We start from the raw sequence: 25,642 nt of genomic DNA, 5'->3' as shown, positions 1-25,642 counted from the left end.
CATTTACAAGAAAAACTTTAAACGTATGTTGACCAGCAGTTCCGAATTTTCGATTGAGGCTGTAAATTTTTTATTAAAAATGGGGAAAAATCGAAAATCTTCAGGAAACGAAACGATCAGATTTACAACTCTGCAACTCAGCAAGGAAAAATGATATTTCAATTCTATGAATTGCATATGATAGCACATATAAAGCGAACAAAATTGATTTGTTGGATATGAATCTACAAAAATTCGGTAATACGGAAATAGAGCTTTTGCAGAACCCTTGTGCACAACGTAACAAATTAACCTACAATATAATTTGACACATAAAATTTGTCCACTTTGAACGATCTAATGGGTGCCGTTTACAGAACCGCGATATCTGTTCTTGATTCAGAGCTATTAATTTGTAAACTTCGTCCGTCTGTCTTTCGAACTGGCGAATACATTAATATTCATTTAAGAAAATTCAGGTCGTAAATCGAATTTCTGCTTCTGACAATCACTACAATTTAACTTTGTCTCTCAAATGTAACAACTTTCATTAAAATTGGTCCAGGAGTGTTCTCTGAAACGCGCTTTTGCATTTTACATGCATTTGAATAGGCCGCATAGGAGCTGGGCCTGAGCTAAAGATTCCACTTAGGCGTCCTTCAAATTTTCCGTTTGCGTGTTATGCAGCACGAGGGCAATGGCGATTTAAAGTGAGATCATGGCCTCCCAGATGGCGCGCTAGTCATGTAAGCTGCCCAGGTTTTACCTGTGCGCGCTTTCTCTAAGTGGCTTAGGGCCAATTCATTTCCGAAAGAAAAAAAAAAGAGTACAAAATCGTTCTTACGGCTGTTTGCATCGCAAAAATCGTCAGCAGGATGAACACTGTCTGTGAAGAGAAAAAGGGATGCGCGGTCCCGTTAGGCTCTCGCAGGGCAATAAAGGCCAAAAGTGCACATTCCAGCAATACGTTATCTTCTAAAGCTAGGACTGAAGCGGCTCATCGCGCCGAATGCAGCCTTATTCAAAAAAGCAATTTTCGTCATTGTGATGCGCACAACTGCGTCTTGTTTTGTTCTACAACATTTCTTGGAAAAGAATTAGGGGAAAAACATGAACTGAAGCGACGTCTGAAACTGATGTCAGAATGGCAGCGATCAACCAATGGGAAGGTCAGTGTACGACTAAGCATGCTAGAGAGTTCTTGCGTAGCGGTGGGAAGATATAAATGCACACGCATGCCGCTATGCAGGCAGACATATTACTGTCCCTATATAATAATGCCTTTTTTTAGACCATACATAGTTTTTATATAAAATTTAGTGACTGCAGAGAACGCGGCGTTTTTACAGGCGAGTTCCTGGGCGAGGTGGACTACTTTGCCGCTGATAACGTGAATTTCAGACGAATAATTAACAAAGTAATAATTAGCTGTTTTATTGCCTTGGGGGCAGTCATTTAAATGGCACATTTTAAGGCAGTCACATTTTAATGATCGCCCGCGTTTTAAAAACACTCGAAATCGCACCTAGTTCGGCATATTCGTGATTTATTTTCGAAGCGCCATCGAGGCACTGTCGAGACGGGCGGGACCCGCTGCGCGTCAGACTTCAGCGCCCCGTAAAGAAATGTGGGACGAAGTTTGAATACGAGCATGTCGCGGCAAAGGCCGACCCGGCACCAAGCCGCGCATGATTTCCAGGTCTCTAACAATCCTTACAGACTCACAAACGGCGTGCCGCAACTACCTACGCGGCAGAATAGGGCACGGAGCGCTCCGCATACTCCGCTCCGGAGACCATATAACACGGCGACAACCAAAAGAAGAACCAATTAGGCATACGATAGTATGGACACCGGGACACACGGGAGTGGCAGGAAACCAAGAGGCGGACAGGATAGCTCGAGAGTACACTTCTTACCGAGCATCCCACGTAGGCGACCTCGAGGGGACCTAACCTGTACCCCAAGACTATTCAGCGATACTAAATTGCTACAAGGGCTGCAGAAAGCGGTATCCACCAACGCACAACACCCTTAGCAGAGAGGACTCTGTCGCGTGGAGGCACCTACAAACGGGCTCGTGCCCGAAGCTAAACGTACTCAGCCAAATGTATCCCACACAATAGAATGACAAATGCCCCTGGTGCCACGAAACACCCACGCTGTATCACATAACGTGGGCATGCCAGAAGGTAGCCGTGGTACCCGTTATACCAAACCCGAGTGCGGAGCAATGGGAGGGATTGCTCTCCAGTGTTCGTCGGGTCGACCAAGAAGGTCTGACTTGGCGAGCACAACCGGCAGCAGCATCCAGCGGAGCCCTGGACTAAGGGCAACTGACCGTTGTGCAAGATGGACGAAGCCATTTGAAGGCCGCAGAAGACCCGCGAATCTAGAGCTCAATAAAGTTTTTCACTCACTCACTCACTCACTCCAGGCAAAGCGTGCCGTATCATAATGGCTGCCGTGACTGGCCGAGGCGTTCTCCTTGGAACCTCCTCGAGCGTGTCGTATATCAGCCGCATTGATCTTACTTAGCTGCTGGTCCAGTGTTGTGAGAGCTGTCATAGTTAACGTGAAGCCTTTTTTCTTTTATATTGAGGGTGGCGGGGGGGGGGGGTGAAGCGAGTACACATGCGTGGCACAATAACGTATGCCTGTCTAACGTGATGTTGATGTATGGCGTTTAATGGTGCAAGGGTAAGCTATCGCCGGGGTAAGCTATCGGACAGGCCGCCATTGGAATGTGAACCTGGCAACGTTTAATGCTAGAACGTTATCTAGTGAAGCGAGTCTAGCAGTGCTATTGGAGGAATTAGATGGCAGTAAATGGGATATAATAGGGCTCAGTGAAGTTAGGAGGCCAAAAGAAGCATATACAGTGCTAAAGAGCGGGCACGTCCTGTGTTACCGGGGCCTTAGCGGAGAGAAGAGAACTAGGAGTCGGATTCCTGATTAATAAGAATATAGCTGGTAACATACAGGAATTCTATAGCATTAACGAGAGGGTGGCAGGTCTTGTTGTGAACCTAATAAGAGGTACAAAATGAAGATTTTACAGGTCTACACCCCTACATCCAGTCATGATGACCAGGAAGTCGAAAGCTTCTATGAAGACGTGGAATCGGCGATGGGTAGAGTGAAAACCAAATACACTATACTAATGGGCGACTTTAATGCCAAGGTAGGCACGAAGCAGGCTGGAGACAAAGCAGTGGGGGAATATGGCTTAGGCACTAGGAATAGCGGGGGAGAGTTATTAGTAGAGTTTGCGGAAGAGAATAATATGAGGATAATGAATACCTTCTTCCGCAAGCGGGATAGCCGAAAGTGGACGTGGAGGAGCCCGAACGGCGAGACTAGAAATGAAATAGACCTCATACTCTGCGCTAACCCTGGCATCATACAAGATGTGGACGTGCTCGGCAAGGTGCGCTGCAGTGACCTCAGGATGGTAAGTACTCGAATAAGCCTAGATCTGAGAAGAGAACGGAAGAAACTGGTACATAAGAAGCCGATCAATGAGTTAGCGGTAAGAGGGAAAATAGAGGAATTTCAGATCAAGCTACAGAACAGGTACTCGGCTTTAACTACGAAAGAGGACCTTAGTGTTGAAGCAATGAACGACAATCTTGTGGGCATCATTAAGGATTGTGCATTGGAAGTCGGTAGCAACTCCGTTAGGCAGGATACCAGTAAACTATCACAGGAGACGAAAGATCTGATCAAGAAACGCCAATGTATGAAAGCCTCTAACCCTACAGCTAGAATAGAACTGGCAGATCTTTCGAAGTTAATCAACAAGCGTAAGACAGCTGACATCAGGAAGTATAATATGGATAGAATTGAACATGCTCTCAGGAACGGAGGAAGCCTAAAAGCAGTGAAGAAGAAACTAGGAATTGGCAAGAATCAGATGTATGCTTTAAGAGACAAAGCCGGCAATATCATAACTAATATCGATGAGATAGTTCAAGTGGCTGAGGACTTCTATAGAGATTTATACAGTACCAGTGGCACCCACGACGATAATGGAAGAGAAAATAGTCTAGAGGAATTCGAAATCCCAGAGGTAACGCCGGAAGAAGTAAAGAAAGCCTTAGGAGATATGCAAAGGGGGAAGGCAGCTGGGGAGGATCAGGTAACAGCAGATTTGTTGAAGGATGGTGGGAAGATTGTTCTAGAGAAACTGGCCACCCTGTATACGCAATGCCTCATGACCTCGAGCGTACAGGAATCTTGGATGAACGCCAACATAATCCTAATCCATAAGAAAGGGGACGCCAAAGACTTGAAAAATTATAGACCGATCAGCTTACTGTCCGTTGCCTACAAAGTATTTACTAAGGTCATCGCAAATAGAATCAGGAACACCTTAGACTTCTGTCAACCAAAGGACCAGGCAGGATTCCGTAAAGGCTACTCAACAATAGACCATATTCACACTATAAAGCAAGCGATAGAGAAATGTGCAGAATATAACCAATCCTTATATATAGCTTTCATTGATTACGAGAAAGCGTTTGATTCTGTCGAAATCTCAGCAGTCATGGATGCATTACGGAATCAGGGTGTAGACGATCCGTATGTAAAAATACTCAAAGATATCTATAGCGGCTCCACAGCCACCTTAGGCCTCCATAAAGAAAGCAACGAAATCCCAATAAAGAAAGGCGTCAGACAGGGAGATACGATCTCTCCAATGCTATTCACGGCGTGTTTACAGGAGGTATTCAGAGACCTGGATTGGGAAGAATTGGGGATAAAAGTTAACGGAGAATACCTTAGTAACTTGCGAATCGCTGATTATATTGCCTTGCTTAGTAACTCAGGGGACCAATTGCAATGCATGCTCACTGACCTGGAGAGGCAAAGCAGAAGAGTGGGTTTAAAAATTATTCTGCAGAAAACTAAAGTAATGTTTAACAGTCTCGGAAGAGAACAGCAATTTACAATAGGCAGCGAAGCACTGGAAGTAGTAAGGGAATATATCTACTTAGGGCAGGTAGTGACGGCAGATCCGGATCGTGAGACAGAAATAATCAGAAGAATAAGAATGGGCTGGGGTGCGTTTGGCAGGCATTCTCAGATCATGAACAGCAGGTTGCCACTATCCCTCAAGAGGAAAGTGTATAGCAGAAGCTCGATGTGGGTGAGTTGGTTATGCATACTTGATGAAATGAGCGCCTTGTCTGTCGTACATGTGTTCTTTCGTCCGCGTCTTCGCAGCGCTCATTTCATCAAGGAAAGTGTATAATAGCTGCGTCTTACCAGTACTCACCTACGGGGCAGAAACCTGGAGGCTTACGAAAAGGGTTCTACTCAAATTGACGAAGACGCAACGAGCTATGGAAAGAAGAATGATGGGTGTAACGTTAAGGGATAAGAAAAGAGCAGATTGGGTGAGGGAACAAACGCGAGTTAATGACATCTTAGTTGAAATCAAGAAAAAGAAATGGGCATGGGCAGGACATGTAATGAGGAGGGAGGATAACCGATGGTCATTAAGGGTTACGGACTGGATCCCAAGGGAAGGGAAGCGTAGCAGGGGGCGGCAGAAAGTTAGGTGGGCGGATGAGATTAAGAAGTTTGCAGGGACGGCATGGCCACAATTAGTACATGACCGGGGTTGTTGGAGAAGTATGTGAGAGTCCTTTGCCCTGCAGTGGGCGTAACCGGGCTGATGATGATGATGACGATGATGAAGCTATCGCAAGAGAGCGCCGTGAGATAACATGGTATTGAATTGTGTAATATATGTGAAATGATCAAAAAAGAAATTATGGGTTTTTACGCGCCAAGACCACTTTCTAATTGTGAGGCACGCCGCAGTGGAGGACTCCGGAAATTTCGACCACCTGGGGTTCTTTAACGGACACCTAAATCTAATTACACGGGTGTGTTCGCCCCCATCGCAATGCGGCCGCCGTGGTCAGGATTCGATCCCGCGACCTCGTGCTGAGAAGCCCAACACCATAGCCACTGAGCAACCACGGCGGGTATGAAACGATTAAATTGAGTTGCAAATGTAGATGCGATGTGGCTGTAAGGATGCCTGAAAACGGGTCGCTGTAAACTGCGTAAATATATATAAGCATCAAAGTAATGAAAATGACTAGCGATAAAAACAAGGGGGGGATATAAGTTTCGATATGAAGAACTGATATAAAAGGATGCGGACAAGCGCTACTGCCTCCACATGGCTCTTGAAGTAAAGCACGTGCTCTACAAACTTATGTCAGTGGAGCCACAGCCTCACAGGCGAGGCTGTGCTGCACACGACCCGGCCAAACGGTTTCTAAGATGTTAACTTCATCTAAAAAGCTAAAAACTGTTTGCAGGTCAAAAAGCGGTTCGTCACTAAGAAAAATATGCTGAGTGAACCGTAATACGCTGATGATACGTAGAATGAAAGTGCACTTTACGCTCAGTTTCTATTTCCCTGCACTGGACGAGGACGTGGAGAGCTGTAAGTCTGTCGCCGCAACTTCGACATGAGCGAGGATCACTTCCACTCAGTAGGTAAGAGTGGGTGCCGGAGGCATGACCTATTCTTAATCGACAAAGAAACGCTTCCTAGTATCGTGTTGTTTTCTCCGATATACAGTGCCCTAATTTAGGTTCGATCAAGTGCAGTTTATTGGATATCTAGGAGTCCCACTGTTCTTGCCAGTGCTTCTTCAGCTTGTGACGTAAGTATGGTTTAAGGTCCGTGGCTGGAATGGGCATGTTTGCGTCGGTGTCGCTAAAAGCTACTGAGGTAGCGTTCTCGCCAGTAGCTTCATTGCCCTTTATGCCACTCTGGCCAGGTACCCAGCAAAGTATAATGACTTGTTTATCCATATAAGCAGCGCGCAGCAATGCATATAGTTGGCTAAAAACATTCTTTTTACATTTTCGTAAACTCATTAGGGCTCGTAACACACTCAGTGAGTCTGTAAACACAACTCTAGTGATATTTGTTTGTTTAATGTGTTTAAGTGCATAGAGAGTCGTGTATGCGTCTGCCGTAAAAATTGTTGTATATGGATTCAGTGTACCGGATATTAAAAACGATCGTCCTAGAGCTGCGTAAGCAACACCAGGAGGAGACTTCGAAGCACATGTACACAATTCAGCACAGGAGTACTTCGCCCTTACGTTCAAGAAAATGCGAATGTATATGTGCCTCAGCTGCTTGTTTTGGTAATTCAAAGAGATGTCACACTGGATAGCCTGCCACTCCCAGGGTGGTGGAAGCCGAGTAAGGGCCATTTGGACATTCTCCAAAAGAGCGACGCCTGTTTCTTCGACATTGCTTTGACCTTGATTCGTTGTACTTGTGTTACGTTTTATTCTTTCCAGCACTCTAGGAGCTCTTCGGTCAAAGTAAAGAGGTCTCCGTCAGAAATTACACATGTGAATGTGTTCATCTATTGGTGTGGGTTGACTCTGATTTGTACATTGATTTGTGATTTGTACATCTTTTTATGCTCTTTCTGATCGCGAACCTCGAGGAGAAGGTCGCCGCTGGCCATTTTCGTTACTTTGTACCTGTGACGTGGTTCATCAATTAGAAATTTGGAAACCGCGAAGGGAGGAATCATTCTTGTGTGTCTTTTCAGGGTTTTCACTATGCATGACGTGGAATCATGGGTAGGTTTCTTTGCGTTGACCAAAAATGGGAGGATTTCTTCGGTGCACCCTCTTCTGGTAAAAGGGCAATCAGGCAGACGGCGCAAGAACGATCAATCCATAAATAGTTGTTTAATTTAATAGGCTACGCCAGCCACCCACCACCAAGCCCAACAAGGGGACGCTGCGAGACCCGAAGGAAATGCAGACGCCAGCTGTGCGGAGCTACTACAGCCTAATATAATAGACCCAAGGATGGATAAGCTATGCTAGGTCAACCCTTGCTGCCTGGAACATTGGAAGTAAAACGAAGTGAAGAGGAGACAAGACAGATGGAAAGTGAGAGAGAAATACTAAGGTTGGAGGGAGATAAAGACAGGAAAAGGCAACTACCGATTTCCCCCAGGTGGGTGAGTCGGGGGTGCCGTCTACGTGAAGCAGAGGCCAAAGAGGTGTGTTGCCTTCACCGGGAGGCCTTAATGGTCCGAACACCCGGCATTGTCTGAACCCTCAGGATCCTCCTTCCCGCAGACATGGCTAAGGCGCGCACGGTTAGACGCGGGAGGGTCCAATCCTCGTTTGCTCGCGTACGTGGTGTCGCAACGCACCAAATGACTGCTAACGCATACACCCCTGCGGGGCGCCTGTCTAAGGTGCTGTGGGGCGGCATTGTTCTATAAAATGCCACTATCAGCCTTGCTGCGAGCGGCCATGCCTCTGCTGAGACGAAAATCTATCAACGGCAATAATGTTTACCGGTAACCTAAAGTCGGCTGTTACCACAGACACACGTTTGCGTTAGAACAGTAGTCTTGTGATCACTGCAATAAAATCCAATGAATTTTTTTCAGTGGACATACTTTTCCGAGGTGTAACCACAAATGCTGCCTTCGACATCCACATTTTCTGGCATTCTCGTGTAAGTTTACGCTATTGTATCTCTGTTATGCTAATTTCCCCTCTTCTCAATCGTAACGTAAATCTGACAATGATGGGTGTTCCATCACACCCATAACACGCCTTTCATGACTCACCGCTGTCACTCCTACTGCCATGAAAACTTCGTCGCGCTTGTGAAACCTGGAAAAGAAAACGTGATCCCGAATCGCATGCGCTTCCGTTTCATTTTTAGCGCTGACAATGTTGTACAAGCTAAGCAAGAAATATCCGCAAAATATAGGTGCAAAGGTAAACAGAAACAAAGAGTCGCGGTTTCACCAGAAAGCAGAAGCATTCATTGCGATAGTAGATAATGACACAGCTATACGCCGTAAGTTTAGTGAATTTGTATTGTAGGGCTGGTGTAAGCATTCCTAAGCACGTTGTCACGCACGCACAGGCACACATCTCCCTCAACGATCGCGAACACTGGCTGTTAGAACTGTTAGAACTCTGGCGTGATGAACAACGGAAGCAGCGGCGTGCGAGTTCCAAGTCGTGCTGCCTCTCGCTTCAACGCGAAAGAGGCATGCAATAACACAACGTACACCCGTGAGCAAAGATATACGGACCAGCGATTGCGCGATAAAGTCAATTTTTTACACAGCCTCTGAATCTAAATCGAAACTCAGGACCGCAGTCCAAACTTTGCATTGGGAACCCTCCAGTTTACTCGTCAATTTCGCTTTGTGCACGCGAATGGCAAAGAAATTTAGTTTTTATGTGTTGCATATCGCAATCACTCAGTTCAGCCCTTGGGCGCGGCCGGGCAGCCACCATTGACTTTTAGCGCAACCACGTGACGTGACGTCACGACAGCCGGAGGAAACGCTGAGCCCCAACTCGCGCAATATGCAACGCATTCTTGGCTTAACCAAGCAAAGCCTGGCCATTCTATCGGAGACCCTGTGGTCCGTAAACTTTCGCTCATGGGTGTACATGATGCCATCAGCTACCTCGTGTCTCAGCTTTCGAGCCCACTACAGCTTAGCTCCAAGCTGTAGACGCGTGCGGCCGCGGCCGGATTGGAGGCTGAGCCGCAGGCTGCGTTGCCCCGCCCCTCTTCGCCGCCTTCCCTGTTGTGCGCAAAGGTCTCCTCTGCCCTCCCTTGCCCGTGCGATAGATCGGCGTGCACTGCTTTCCTTCCTTGTGGGCGCCGCACCGCACCAAGCCAGCATGCTTCTCGGCTTCCTGTCGTGCGCTTTCCCTTGCACTATACAGCACACGGCGTGCGTGCGCGATGTCATCACACTTTGACTTTATAAAGAACATCACGGCGACGCGGACACTGGAAATTCACCTGGATGGCCCATATAACTGCTGCCGCACTCAAGGAAAGCTCTGCGTCTATAGAGCAAGCCAACAAACTTTGACGGTGCCACGCAAGCGCCATGGTTTTAAGGCCTATTTTTTGCAACGTGACTATAACCGCTTGTCTTTCAACCACGTATACAGAATCATAGAGCTACACTAGAGGGGACTGTGGCGCTATTGTCTACGGTAGCTGCAAGCAGGGCAGTTCAGCCAGCGTGGGAATGCTGGGAAGTAAATGGAATTGCCTGTAGTTCGTCCTTCTGGCTTTGAGCAGCTTCGTGGCTTTGCATCTAGTCACCTTCAAGAAAGTACTGCGACGTAAGCAATTCAATGAGGGATATTGAAGTTGTCCGACAGCAGGATTCGAACAACGGATCTTTAGAACAGTAACCTGACGTTGAAACCATTATTCTAGGGGCGCATGGACAAGCGAAACCGTTGCGATCAGCAGTGATTACGCGGGTTTGTAGCGGCTTACTGTGCGATGGATGAAAAAAAAAGGTATTGATTGCTTTGAATTATTGGGCCAGTGAAGGCAGATAAAGCGTAATAAACGAAGCCACAAGCACCAAAATCAGATGAATATATATAGTGAAAAGCACCCCCGTGGTGTCTGAACGATCGCAGTGCCAAAGGTTCAGCTAGTAATTAGTGTAGAAACCTCTGCTTTTTAACTGGCAGCAAAATAACTTGAATACTTGCGTGCTTCCTTCCAGGTTTATTTATTTATTTATTATACCCTCAAGGTACGGTTGTACATTGCAGAGGGGAGGCGCAAGGTAAAAACAGATGCAAATCACACAATAGTTGTATATAGAAAAAAAATCAATACAAAGAAGCAAAAAATTTCGAAGAAAGCGCCTAAGCTAAATACATGGAAGTCAATAATTAATGAAAAGAACAAGGGAAAATAAGGAAGGAAGGCAACAACATGGCAAAAACACCGTATACAAAATCATAAGAATAGTAAACAGAAACTTGTAAGCGTGGCAAGAATACATGGTGTAACAAAAAAAAGACAGGAAAGGAAGAAAAGAACATACCATATAAAAATACAAGCCATAACTTAAAATTATGGCACAAGAGCAGTTGTTATACAGAACAATCAAACGAAACATTAATTTATAACATGATATCTTGAAGCGTGGTTTTAACGACATTGGAGTCAGTTGTGCTTGTTAGTATTCTTTCATTGTATTCTTTCATTTTTTTGAAATCTTAAAGCGTTCGTTTCTTTTACGATAAGCAATGCCAGTGTCTCAATTGGTCAAATGAATCTGGAGTCCTCCGCTATTTATGACGTCACGTATATTGTCCGCAGTGTAGCTTTACGGCGTCCTACGAAGGAACAATTATCCCACGATAAGGCTAATAAAAATCAGTATGTATTATTGGTTCGCATGAAGCGGCACCAACACGATCGCTCTGCTCCACCATGCACACTATATATCGTCCCCTCAAGTGTTTCTTATCCCGTTTAAGGCGCGATAACACGCCTTAAACCTTCGAGCAAAGAGGTTGAGTGCAGGCTGAGGCAGATAACAGCGAATTAACTAATAAGAAAGAAGACCCCACATGTTTTTTTGTTTGTTTTTTTTTGTTGCCGCTTGCCACGAGAACAATCGACGGCAACTTTATATGACAGTTACTTTAAGTCTATCTTATGTATAACTGAGGACTTTGTTATCGGTAGCTGTTTCTCAACAAAGTTCTGCATTACAGGCCGGGATTTTTCGTGTCCACGTGTGCGGTCCTCACACAAAAATATCGACCAATCGCGGAGACAGTGCAAAGAAGCGGGAAGCGCACGGTTTGCTGCTCCTCCAAAAGGCAGCACATGACGTCATCAAGATACATCCCCACTTAAGGAAGACGTCATGTTTGACGGGATGACCTCATTGTATTACATTATCAGGTGATGTCACCACGTGATGATGTCGTTCTTCTCCCATATTGGAATTACAGTCCGAAGCCATCGTGTCTGCAGCTTGTGCGAAAGTCGTACTTTACGAATTGTCTGACGCAATTTAGTTCGACAAAATTGAATTACTTAAGTGCGGCAGAGTGCCTAGAGGGATGAGTATAAAGTTTGTAAACAGGGATGAAGTGCCTAAGACAGGCTGGCCAACGTTTCGATAGGAGGACCTATCTTCGTCAAAGGCGGCCTCGTCATCCTCGGCGTGTTAGTTTTAAAGGGTTAATGCAGTGACGTCACGTGAGGGTGTTGTCGCTGGCGGCTGGTTTTAAAGAGTGAGATTACAAGAGGGAACAGGCGCTGTCGGTATGCTGCACTTTGGCAGATGTGCATGCGTGCGTGATGTACGTCACTTGTGCTGATGGTACTTGCATAACGTAGAAACAGTTTCACTGCACCTCCCCAATGGCAGAGTGGAATGGAGGTGGACCTTTCAATTTAAGCGAAACAACTGTGGGTCCAATCTACACGCAATAACTTCTGGCTGGAAATGATGAATGCAGTAACTGATACAAAATGAAGGAGCGTACTCTCCTTCCAAAGCATTCTCAAACTCACGACCGCGCTAAAAATAATTATGCTACTTGTTCATGTAGAGTAGTATGTGTCTCAGTTTGCAGGAGCTCGACGCATAATGACGTCACCACACACCGGTTCGCTCCTGGCCCGTGTATCGTTACCATGCCACACACGACTGAAACGAGAAGCAGCTCACGCCGCCCTCTCGTTCATATATTTTTATGGTGTATTCCCAGTCTGGTCAACAGTGGAGACAGTGTACGTAGACGGCAATGGAGACCGCTGACGACAGCTTCGAGCCGAAGCATTGAAACGTGCCTGGAACCGTCTAGATGACGATCGCAAGGCGCCCCGGCGAGGTGAAGCCAGCTGGCGTCGACAAGAAGACACTATGGAAGGTATATAATATTTCTGAAATTTCAATGTTACTGCGTGTGTGAATGGTAAAAAAAAGCCTAAAAAAAAGAACCGCCCCCTGTGCAGGATAACGCCTACGCTCGCCGCCGGAACGGGCGACTAAGAGCTTCGCTGTTTAAATCGTAGCTTCGGTTATTCGAATAGGTGACGGAGCCGTTAGCGCAGCATATAGCCTCATCCTTTTAGGCCCTTCGCATGGCGTAAGAGCGTTATTAAACAAATTTAGTTTATCGAAGTGCTTCAGACAATTCGCAAAGTTCCCTTAAGCCCAACCTGCAGGCACAATAGCATCGGACTCTAATTCGAATATACGAAAAACGCAATTCTTTTATGCGGAAACTCAAGCACACAGCCTTCCAGCTGCCGTTGGTTTTTGTGTGAGCCGAATCCCGCACGTGGACACGAAAAATACCGACCAATTAGAGGATAACGGTTTCGCTGTAAAACACGATGCGACTTACAGTAAGCGCATAGGAACCCGTGACTGCGCGTTCTTGTGCGCAGACGACCTTGCCATCTCATTTCTAAGCATTCTGCTAAGAATTTCAATTGAATTCTGGGGTTTTACGTGCCAGAAACACAATTTGATTATGAGGCACGCCAAAGTGGGGGACTCTGGATTGTTTTCGACCACCTGGGGACTTTAACGTACCTCCAATGCACGAGACACGGGCATTTTTGCATTTCACCCCCATATAAATGCGGCCGCCACGGCCGGGATTTGATCCCGCGACCTCGTGCTTGGCAGCGCGAAACCGTGGCCGCTAAGGCGCCATCTTGGTTGGACAGCACCGTAGCTGGCATCGTTTCTGAATTCGGTGCTGTCTTGGCGAAGACGTCTTCTTTGATGACTGCAGCTTTTTTGCGCAGAAGACGAGGACGAAGGAAAGGCTGAGGCACACGAGCGCAGACTTGCAAAATTTGTTGTAAGACTGTGCTCGTGTGTGTCAGCTTCTTCGTCCTCATCTTGTGCGCAAAAAGTTGCATTCATGTTTCCAACATGCCCGAACATCCACCTTAGTAGTCTTCTTTGACGTCCTTCTCAGTGTTGGAACGGGAATGCCGGCTTAGCCGTCTACCTTGCCGTCTACGGTGAGTGTCGGAAGACAGCGTTGGTAGGAAATCGTATTATACGACAGCATCTTTGCTACATGAGGAGAGACAATTTCTCTAGGTGTGATGGTGTCACAGTGACGTCGACCCCGCACCGTTCGGTATTTTGAGACTAATCTGAGCCCGTAACTATATTACCATAATCGTTTAGGCAACCTTCACACTTTCCAAGTGTGATCGTTTCCTGTGCGAAGAGCATGTGCTAAAGTTCAACTTTGCAAGTGTGCACGAGTGCTCCTTTAAGACAATTAACTCAGTGCGCTTAAGCGTAGCCTCCGAGCTCGATCGCACGGGCGATGAGGTCTAGTAGGCCACGGCTGGAATGGGCAAGATGTCACGAGCGAAATACCAGTGCGGGTGTCGCGGCCATCCGTATTACGCTCGCTATTCTTATCACCGTTTCGAAATTAGAGGACAATTACGCCAGCCGTTCTCTCGCGCTTACATGCACCTCGCGAACCTTTGGCGTTCAACCTACGTTGCCGCTAGCGTGCCTCCAGCGTCGTTAAGCAGAGATGCGCGAAGATTGAGCGCGGACTTACACGCATACGACGGCCAATGCCACCGCTTCGCAGATCGTCTGCAAGAAAAGAAGCGATAGTAATGTGCTCGATTATGGGATTCTGAACCGGGTTTTATCGGATACAATGAAGGTAAGTTTGCACCTCAAGTGATAGAGCGAGCTCTCGAAAATTACGTCGCTAAGGGTGCTGCTTTCTGCGACGGCCAATTTCCTTGCCCACAACGCTCGAAAAAATTTTATTGCATGCGACAGGGACCCAGACTACACGTTCGATGAGAGAAACGGTACCGATATATAATTATACTTAGTTATTACTATTTGCATTAAATGGGTACTAATTCTTGCACACTGGTGCATCTGACACGGGAGTCTAACGTACATATCTATTAAGGTGTATTTCACGCCGTTATCGTGTCGGTTGTCGTAGATGTAATCGTGTTTACTTGCTGCGGGAAACGTGGCCCCAAAAGAATACTTCGTTTGCCACCATCAAGGGGTTGGCTTTGCACTTAGGAGGTGAAGATGTTATGCAATGGACTAAGTATACCAAAAGACTAGTTTTTTTTGCCGAAAGTTAACAGACACAAAAGGAATACACATAAAGACAACACGCGGGCAGCACTTCCAACTGGTCCAACTGGTGAGCTAATGGAAGCTTACTATATAAAAAAGAAAGGTTCAAATTGCATTAGCGATACATCTATCGTGCTCTACAAATAAGAAGCAAGATTGTTTGACCGCTGGGTAACGTAAACTTGTGAACAGGCAGCGTATGCGTGTATGTGTATATATATATTCATGGGTCACATCCCAAATTAAAGCAGTTGGAAGTCCCGCTTGCGTTGTCTTTATGCGTCTTCCTCTTGTATCCGATAACTTGCGGCAAAAGACATGTCTTTTAATAAGCACTAACTAGGCCAACAAGCAGTCCTGTTGTGACTAAGTATACATAGCTGCACTTTATGCGCCTATGTCGAACCAGCGCTGGCCAGGAGGCGCTACGACATTTTTCATGCGTTACTAAAATATGCTGAAACCGTCCGATAGGGAGGCTACGAAACGTGCGTCTGTATCAATGTTTGCCTAGCCCGATGCGGCCAGCCAAGTTCTGTCCATGGCCATGCGCGCTGCGTAGAGCGCATGCGCTGCTACGTCCTAGCACGTCGGTTCCCTGCCATTTGAGGAGCCGTGAAAAGTGTGACTCAAGACAATCGGCGAATTTGCTGACATGAAATCACTGCGTGTGCTACTGGAAACTGTGTCTACCGCTCGCTAGGCTGTGTGTTACGGCGCTGCTGTCGGCACGTGAAGCTTCAGCGCTGGGTGCCCATAAGGGTGTTAAAAGCTTTAGTGCACACACTGTAAAGAAACACCCTTTCTTGTCCCTAAACAATATTTATCTACCTAGCATACTTTCCATCTCTGCAAAGCTGCGCACCCGGTGCTTTCGGTCACGAATTGCATGCACGTTATCAACGTCGCAATGGGCGCGGTAAGTTACCGCGCTGCGTACGTTGGCTCAGATTTTAGTTTCGGCTGGCGCAGTGTGACGTTATGAATGATTGAAAAGTGTTGTAAATTTATTGGCGTTTACGACTCTTCGATTCGAAGACGGCATTGGTTAGGACGCTATTCGATTCGTTATTCGCAAGTTTTGAATATTCGGACGCCTCTACAGTCATCTCGCTTGCGCATCCGCCACCGCATTTCGCGCGCTTCTTGGACATGGGACCTCTGACGCGATGCTGCAGTTCTTGATCGACGACGACGACGAGCACGCGGAACTCGACTTGCAGCGGCGTACGCAGCAACACGGCGGTGTGCGTTTGGCATGCCAGCTGCTCGCACGCTGCCATCAGAGCACCACACGAATGGTTTCTGCTCCCCGGTAAGCGCCGACTGTAGCGATTCGTCGCAGATCCCAGGAGAACCGGGAGCCTTACAATTCGAGGCGTACGGAATTACGTAGCCAACGAATCGCTTGGCCAACAAAAGAACGACGATTCGCTTACTTACCGGGGCTTCCGACAAGCACAAATCGCGCGGTTTTGCGCGAAACAAGACTGTTAATGCGAAACCAATATCGCGTGCAGCACACCAACAGCGCTTTGAAAGGATGACAGTGCAATAAGGGAGAGAGCACGCGCCCTTACGCTATGTCGTAGCAGGCAAGAGCTCCGGTACATCATCTCCCAGACTGCAGGAGATGATGATTTAGCGACGTCGCGGATTGCGCAGGCGTCGCTAAATTACGCTTGATGACAGCTAATGATGGTTCTCATCGAGAGGAGGCAGTGTCATCAACCACATCTACGTGCGAGGTCTACCGAGCGTGACACAGTTTAATTGCATCAGGCACTTACACAAAGCAGCGGCATCTACGTTGGCGTTGAGGAAGCGGTAAACAACTGCTTAATAATAAAAAACGACGGAGTAGGAATTTTCTTCTTCGTGTTTCGCGCCAAAGCTGTAGACACAAAATCACCAGAACGTCGATGATTTCACGACACTTTCCCGCAGTCCGGCCGCTTCTGGGCAGTAAAAGCTCTCAGAAGTACCCGAGTTGTCTTGAGTGCAATTACTCTGGCGTTCTTCTGTGCAGTTAGGAAGCACACTCTCCTGGAGAATAAATTCGAAGAGACTATGACGTCACAGAAACCTGGTGCGGGGGCTCGAATGTAAAACCACCACATACCATCAATTTCTGGTTTTGGGCAAAACACGATCTGAAGCAAGGACTAAGGAAGCCTCCGATTGCACTGAGCCTAGGATTTTTTATCGAACGTCATGCAATGTTTGTACCAATCCAGCGTAACTTGACATTTCTCTCTTCAATGTCCCTTTAACTTTGTTCGCACCATTTTTTGCATTCCATCTTTCGTTGGCTGCCACATGACTTCCGAGCAAACTTCGTGTGACATCCCCCTCCCCCCTCCCCCTGCCCCTCGGTAATACTTACGAACAGAAAGAGCAGGATGAAGTTGATCGGGAAGGAGCGCTGCAGGTCCCCGCAGCAGGTAAGAACAAGCAGCAGAACCAAGCCTGCTAACGACCTGGAAGTAAATAGGAGAAGGAAGTGCAGCGCGGTGACGTGGCACGGCAAGAACCTCCGGGCCAAATTAGCAGCCCTCCTATCTCACCACACAATAAGTGAACCGTTTCGCGAAAGGCTTCCATTGACGAAAACACACGAAATTACGTGAACTGTCGCTTTCTTTACGAACGCTGCAGGTTCCGAAGACGGATTTCCTTCATTTTTAATATCGCCTGCGACCGATGGCAGAATTCCGCCCCTTTCATTTGGTGCAAGTCATGTGTCCCACATTACTCGGATAACACATCTAGATGTTGAGCTGATTGCTTTTACATTTATTCATATGAGTTGGCGTGTAGGCGTGAGTGCGCGTGAGTAGGTGTGTTGTATGCTGTAGAACGGAATGGCGGCAATAGAGACGTTTAGCTTGTAGGCTAATCCGGTAAACGGGAGCGGTTTGGGCGGATTACCGGATGGTTGGGGCGTAAACGTGAGCGGTGAAGCCGCCTGGTGTTGTAGAGCTCAACCAGACAAACGCATAGCTAAAACTGCAGTAACTCACCATATCCTACTTCGCCACTCGTGCAAATTTTTGGCAGCGGCGTTATTGTGATGATGATGATGATGTGTGGTGTTTTGTGGCGCAAGGGCCAGGTTTGGCCAAAGAGCGCCATGACTAGTGGTAATATTGACGATGTATTATAGGAGACGTGACTTGGCTATAAAGTGGCCTAACATAGTCGCTGTAAAGTGCGTAAAATCTACTTGCTATAAAATTATGGCGATGACAAATGACGAATACTCTGAACATTAAAATCCATTGTAAAAGAATGACGCAGAATAGAAAATATATAAGATGGTAAAAATACCTGGAGCACTGTTGCCTCGCCGGAGCCCTTGAAACACAAGTGCCTAGAGGCACGTGCTATACGAAAGAACTATCACAGCGCCATCCTCTGAAGAGAGGAGACGCTACGAACATGTGGGGCTAACAACATGCAACACAACATCTTTCAGATAACTTAAGACTGCGTTGTTGTCAAATAGCGGTTCTGGGCCGAGTAACATTACTGGATGAAGGGGAATGTGCTGCCGGCATGCTAAGGGAAAATGTTTCTTTCTTTCAGATTCGGCTTTCCGGCACTCCGGGAGGACGTGGAGGACGGTAAGCCTCTTTTTGCATCTACCGCAGGTTGGAGGTTGACTTCCAGTAAGCAGATAATTATGGGTGCCAAATGTGTGCCCAATTCTGAGGCGACAGAGTAGGACATCTGTTCGCCGAGATCTTGTTGGGGAGGGCAAAAAGCCTAACTGCTGCTTTATAACGTGCAGTTTGTTATTTGCTTGCACGTCCCACGTGCACTGCCAGTGATTTCGCAGTTTATTTCGTAGTCAAGGCCTCAGATCGGTGACAGGCACATCAGCGGTAGGGTTAACAGCTTGCGATGTTATTGACGTGGCCATCTTGTCCGCGAGAACGTTACCTTCGATTCCCCTATGGCTAGGGACCCAGCATATTATGATATTCTGGTTAGATGAGTACGCTTTACACAATACCGAATACAGTTCATTGAATACGGGATTTTTATGTGTGTAGAGTGACATTAAGGCCTTCACGACGCTTAGAGAGTCTGTATAGATCGCTGCTTTTGGAAGTTTTGATCTTCTTATATGCTTCACAGGAGAGAGTAATGCGTAGGCCTCGGCCGTAAAGATGCTTGTTTCCGGATGCAGTACGTCGGATTCCGAGAAGAATGGGCCGACGGCTGCATAGGATACCCCGGCATTTGACTTCGAAGCGTCTGTGTAGAACTCTGCGCAGGAGTGTTTGTACTGAAGTTCTAGGAAATGCATTCTGGTTTCAGCCTCAGGAGCGTGCTTTATGACTTTTATAAAGGATATGTCACATTATATCACCTGCCACTCCCAAGGAGGTAAGAGCTTGGTTAGGTGCATTAAGCGATGCTTGAGGACTGGGATATGCATTTCATCGCTAAGCTCCTTCACACGCAGCGAGAAAGGCTGTCTTATGGAGAGATGATTACTGAAAAGTGTAGCGCACGTCATATCGGTAACGGTATCAAAACATGGATGTTCATGATTAGAGCGTACTTTAAGGAGATATTTAAAGCCGATGTATGATCTCTGTAGGTGGAGAGACTATTCTCTCCACCTACCAAGCGCCCGTGGCTAAACGGATACCTAGATGGTGAACAGGGTCTAGCATTTTTAGCGCGCTCGGGGCGGCGGAGTTATATACCACGGCACCGCAGTCTAATCGTGACCGGATGAGGCCATTATAGAGATTCATTAGGAACATCCGGTCACTACCCCACGTAGTCTGGGATAGAAGTTTCATCAGGTTCATTGTTTTCAGACACTTTTCTTTAAGAAGTTTAATGTGTGGGACGAATATGAGTTTATTGTCGAGTATAACACCTAGAAATTTGTGCTCTTTGTTTACAGGTATCTCTTGTCCACACATTTCTAAGCAGGGATCCGAAACCAGGCCTCTCTTCCTTGTAAACAAAACACAAGAACTCTTATGAGGATTGATTTTGAATCCATTTTTCTCTGCCCACACTGACACCTTGTTCAAACCATGCTGTACCTGTCTCTCGCGCACTGCGAGGTTACAGGATTTGAAACCTATTTGAATGTCGTCCACATAGACGGAATACAAAATGGCCGGTGGTAAGGAAGCACGAAGTGTTGTCATCTTAACAATAAAGAGTGTGCAACTGAGCACGCCACCCTGGGGTACACCGGTTTCTTGTGTAAAAGGACGTGGAATCCAACTCATTCTTGTCCAATCACCTGGAAGGTGCGATTGGACAAGTAGCATTTTATTACGTTTGGCATATTACCATGAATGCCCACTTCTGACAAATCAAGATTCCGTACCGCCAAGTCGTATCGTACGCCTTCTCCATATCGATGAATATCGATAAGAAAAACTGTTTGTGTACAAACGCGTCACGAATATGTCCTTCAATACGTACAAGACGGTCGTTTGTGCAGCGCCCTTCTCGGAAGCCACATTGATAGGGATCAAGCATTTTGTTTTCTTCAAGGAAATGGATGAGTCGCCGATTTATCATTTTTTCAAATACCTTACACATGCAACTTGTGAGGGCTATCGGGCGGTAACTTGCCACTGAAGAAAGGTCTTTCCCTTGTTTCAAAACAGGGACCACAATGGCTTCTTTCCATGCCGTTGGAATGTACCCTGCGTCCCAGATGGTGTTGAAAAGTGTAAGTAGTGTTACTTGCGTGTCATTGTGTAAGTTTTTGAGCATTTCATACATGATTCTATCGGATCCCGGGGCAGAGTTCTTGCACGCACTCAAGGCAGCTCTCAACTCTGCAATACTAAAAGGACGGTTGAACGGCACATTCTGCTTACACTTTCTTATGAGTGGCTTGCATTCTTCTATTTGTTTTTATTTGCGAAAGGGTTTTGAATAATTGGTGGAACTCGACACGCTCTGAAAGTACTCCCCAAGTGAGTCTGCCTGATCGTGCAGTGTGTTGCCCTGTGTATTTACCAGTGGGAGTGAATAAGCTCGTCGACCTCTAATTCTATTTACCCTGTTCCACACTTTGGCCTCATCTATAAACGAGTTAATACGCGATAGAAAGTTCTGCCAACTTTCTCTTCTGACCTGCCTGCGTGTTCTCCTGCCTTGTGACTTTACTTTTTTAAAGTTGACAAGATTGTCTGCAGTTGGCGAAGCGCGTAGCAACCCCCACGCTTTGTTCCGATTTCTGCGTGCGATTCTACATTCATCGTTCCACCACGGGACGCGCCGTCTGCATGCCAAGCCACTTCCTTCAGATATGCAATTAGATGCGGCATCTATTATGAACGCTGTAAAATACTCCACAGCGGCATCAATTTCTAAAGAAGACATATCAGCCCATGAGATGCTAGATAGAGTTAGAAATTTCTCCCAGTCGGCTTTATCTATCTTCCACCTAGGAGCTTGTGGGGGAAATTCATTTTCTTTGTATGTTCTTGGCAGTACGGGGAAGTGATCGCTCCCGTAAGGATTGCTCGTAACTTCCCATATGAGTTCGGGCAGTATAGACGCGGAAACTATACTAAGATCTATTTACCAAAAGGATCTGTTTGCAAGAGAGTATTATGTGCGTTCTTTCTTATTTAGAAGGCACGCTCCAGAAGAAAAAAGGAACTGTTCAACGAGACGATCTCGCGCATGGATACGAAAGTCTCCCCACAAGGTGCTGTGTACATTGAAATCGGCAAGAACAACGTAATGTTCTGGCAATTGATCTACATAGGATTGGAATTCATGTTTTGTTAATTTGTAATGGGGAGGTATGTAAAGAGAGCTAATGGTGATGAGTTTGTTTAGGAGAACAGCTCGAACCGCCACTGCTTCGAGAGGCGTTTGTAGCTGTAAAAGTTGACATGCAATGCTCTTATGGATAACAATGGCGACACCACCCGATGATGCGACAGCAGCATCGCGATCTTTGCGATAAGTCATGTACTGTCGGAGAAAGTTTTGTGTTTGGATTTTAAGTGTGTTTCCTGTAACCACAGCACTTATGGATTGTGGTTTTGGATGAGTTCCTGCACACCATCAAGGTTTCTAAGAAGACCTCTGATGTTCCAATGAATTATTTGTGTATCCATGTTTAAAGGAAATTGGTGCTGTATTTATGGAAACGGAAGTGATGCCTTAGGTTACAGAGCTCTTTCGAGGCCCTGTAACGGGGGTTCTGCCCTTTCTGGAGCGTTCGAGGGAGCCTCGCCGCTCCTGAGGCGATTGGTGCGCCTTGAGGATAGGTGTAGTGTCCATTGCCTCTTGTGAGGCGCCAGACACGTGCTCTTGTGAGCGAGAAGTTACCAGGGAAGGTCCAGCCTTGGAGGGCAACACCCCTGCGCCCACCAGCCCGGAGGTCGATGGGGCTCCCTGAGAGTTTTGGCCGCGCCGGCCGTTGCCAGCGCTGGAAGGGGCCGGGGAGGTTGGGGTAGCTTCAGCTGCGCCCACCTTCGGGGTCGGTGGCCCTGTCTGCTGTGTTGACGGAGCAGCGCTAGCTGCAACCACCGCGGAGGCAGATGGCGTTGCTGCCGACTCACGGCTTGTGGGTCGGACAGCCGGCGGAGGCAGTTGTGACGCTGCGACCTGACGCGCCACTTGGGCAAAGCTGGCCTTAGGTAGGTATTCAACCCGCCTGCGTGCCTCTTTGAACGATATGTTTTCTTTTACTTTGTAGGTTACGACTTCTTTTTCTTTCTTCCAAGACGGGCGCGACCGCGAGTACGCGGCGTGCTCGCCATCACAGTTCACGCAGTGTGGAGCATTTTCGCATGTTTCAGAGGTGTGTTCTTGGGCACTACATTTAGCACAAATTTGGCGGCCTCGGCAGCTCTGCGAGCTGTGGCCGAAGCGCTGGCATTTGAAACAACGGAGTGGGTTTGGCACGTACGGCCTAACGCGGAGCTTGATGTACCCGGCCTCGATTGACTCGGGCAAGATACTTGATCCAAAAGTAATTATTAGGTGCTTCGACTGAATCTCTTTACCATCCCGCCTCATCTTAATTCTTCTGACGTTGATCACATTTTGTTCGCTGAAGCCCTCCAGGAGTTCCGCTTCAGTCAGCTCAAGCAAATCATCATCTGACACAACACCACGGGTGGTGTTCATTGTAGGGTGCGGGGTTACTGTTATGGGGGTCTCCCCAAATGACACTAGTTGCGGCAGTTTCCCATATTGTTTTACATCGCGGAGCTCCAAGAGGAGGTCGCCGCTTACCATCCTCGACACCTTGTATCCTGGACCAAAAACATCAGTGAGGGACTTTGAAACAAGCAATGGAGAAATGTTTCGCACTGCTTTATTTGGCTTTTCGGAATGAATAACGTTAAAGCGGGGAAAATTCTGGGTTTGGCGTCCAAAAAACTTGAAGACATCTTCGGTGCGCCCTCGTTTCTGAGCGCGATCAGCAAGGGAGGGGAAAGAAGTTTCCATGAAAAAATGTATACATTCGGCAACAGCGCCGACCGCCCACCACGGAGCCCAACGAGGGGACGCGGCAGAGCTTGCATGCAAGTCTGCCCGACGCCAGTCGTACGCCACCACTATAACCGAATATGGTGTACCCGAGGTTGGATAGCCACACAGGGTTTACCCTTGCCGCCAGGAGAAAAGAAGTAAAAAGAAGCGAGAAGGAGACAGGAAAGGTCAAAAAGTGGGAGATAAAGACGAAGATTCGAGGAGGGAGAGACAGGAAAAGGCGACTGCCGATGTCCTCCAGTTGGGCGAGTCTGGAGGTGCCGTCTATGTGAAGCCGAGGCCGAAGAGGTGTGTTGCCTCCACCGGGGGGCCTTAAAGGTCCAAACACCCAGCATCGGCTCAACCCCCGGGATCCCCTTTTCTCCAGACACGGCTAAGCCGCGCACGGCTACACGCGGGAGGGTCCAACCCTCGTGTGCTCGGGTACGTGGTGTCGCAACACACCAAACGCCTGCTGACGCAGACGCCCCTGCGGGGGGCATTATTGTGAACACGATTACGCCACTGTCGAAAATTTACGCCAGCAGCTAAGCAGAATACAGTAATTGCCTCTGTGTTTGTGTGGTTTAGCTTTGTGCTACCAGCTGGCGCCACCAATCTGGCCGCTCACCTTGACGCCCCCGCTAAACCGGAAAACCGCCCGCGCTTGCCCGAATACCGGACACGCTAAAGTCTCTAATATCACTCGTCCCTCTGCCAGCCCCGTCTCCCTTTCTCTAACAGTCTTACATGTACAAGAAACGTTAAGCTAGCCCGAATTTCGATATGTCACTACCTAATAAACTCTACAATGCATCTCTGTTTCGCATAGATTTGCCCTGCACTGTCAAGGAGGTTTCTTCAGAAAATTTCCACTCTCAGACGTGCTGCTGCAATCAGACGATGAGATAGCACAGGAAAGTGTAATAAAATGTCATGGGAAACAGTAAGACGGTTGAAGTCGAGCTTTTCCGTACAACTTTTCGGGAACAAGTTTAAACCCAAGAGCTTTAGCTCCGATGCCACATTTATATTCAAGTATGTCCGAAATGCAGAAACGCCTGTCTAAATAACCGCTGAATCAATTTGAAATAAATTTATCGCATTTTAAAGAGCGGGTTAAATTCTAGTGACTGTTCAAAATGGAATTTCAACTTATGCACTGAATCTGTTTATTTATATTGCCGGAAATCGATAAGCTTGTAAAACATAGAAGCAAGAAGTTAAGGAATAGCAACTCAGCAGTAGAAACAGGCTTCGCAAGAGGATATGGGTTGGGCTTCTTTCAAAGTCATTGAAGCGCAGAGCAAAATTAGTTTCAGAGCAATACTGAGGAACATGGGTGAAAATAAATGTTCGGATAAGGTCCAAAAGTATCTGCAAAAATATCTGCAAATACAAATGCAGGAAAAAGTCATGAAAACTGGCAACTATGAACAAGGTAACTGAAAGTGCAAATAAAGTGACCAGGAGTCGTAAAACACCAAGTGAGAGAAACAAAGTGTGTAAATTGTACGCAAAAGATGGAGACAACAAGGACAATAGAGATTTGCAAAGACGGCAAGAAAGAAAGCGGGAGGGCAGAACCTTATAACGAAAAGGACAGTGCCTGGCCTTTTGAGGCCCGAGCGTGTTGCCGAAAAAATTATGCGCCAGAGAATGAAGAAAATGTGTTCTGCAAAAAAATTATAAAAAGCATGGGAAGGGCTCAGCACGTCGTAATTTAATGCCAAGGTATTCACCTAGCGAGACCGGTAGGAAATGTCCACCTTCCAAAGGCGTTGGGATTCAAAGAAAATGGAAGGATTCACTGTTGAGCACTTTAGAATATTGACGAAAAAAAAGCAGGAAAAAGCTTGATAGAACCGCGGTCGTTGCCAGCGTAGGTATGATCGACAATATAGTGAGATAGAGGCTTCCGATACGAAAGATGGAGATTGAATAGGCAGAATGCTAGATGGTGATAAATGCAGTAAAACATGAAGGAAATACGTAGGCAGGGCGAACATTCGTCCCCGCACCGTTTTAAAGAGAATGCAAATGATCATCATCATCGAATGATGGCTTTGTTCCTGTGATTACGCGTAACCTTCTAGTGTCATAGCTTATAGCCCAATCTGTAATAAACATTCGTCGCAAGGAGCTGATGAGCTCCGATGAAGCTGGGCGAATTAGGGGCAGCAGTT

At 46.9% G+C, this 25,642-nt stretch overlaps 1 protein-coding gene across 2 annotated transcripts in view; it reads right to left on the bottom strand.

The window, feature by feature from the left end:
• Positions 1-25,642, bottom strand: part of LOC135906835 (protein lifeguard 1-like) — a 50,696-nt gene that overhangs the window by 7,207 nt on the left and 17,847 nt on the right. For both annotated transcript variants that reach the window (XM_065438430.1, XM_065438429.1), the window contains exons 5-8: positions 17,353-17,446; positions 14,413-14,450; positions 8,628-8,673; positions 824-865 (exon numbers count right to left, since the gene is read on the bottom strand). In XM_065438430.1, the coding sequence (XP_065294502.1) occupies positions 824-865; positions 8,628-8,673; positions 14,413-14,450; positions 17,353-17,446 (220 nt within the window). The remainder of the gene's footprint in view (positions 1-823; positions 866-8,627; positions 8,674-14,412; positions 14,451-17,352; positions 17,447-25,642) is intronic.

The sequence above is a fragment of the Dermacentor albipictus genome, chromosome 6, assembly GCF_038994185.2.
Source record: "Dermacentor albipictus isolate Rhodes 1998 colony chromosome 6, USDA_Dalb.pri_finalv2, whole genome shotgun sequence".
NCBI classification, from domain to species: Eukaryota; Metazoa; Arthropoda; class Arachnida; order Ixodida; family Ixodidae; genus Dermacentor; species Dermacentor albipictus.
The sequence above is the reverse complement of the archived record's forward strand: the minus strand, read 5'-3'. Positions and strand labels throughout refer to the sequence as shown.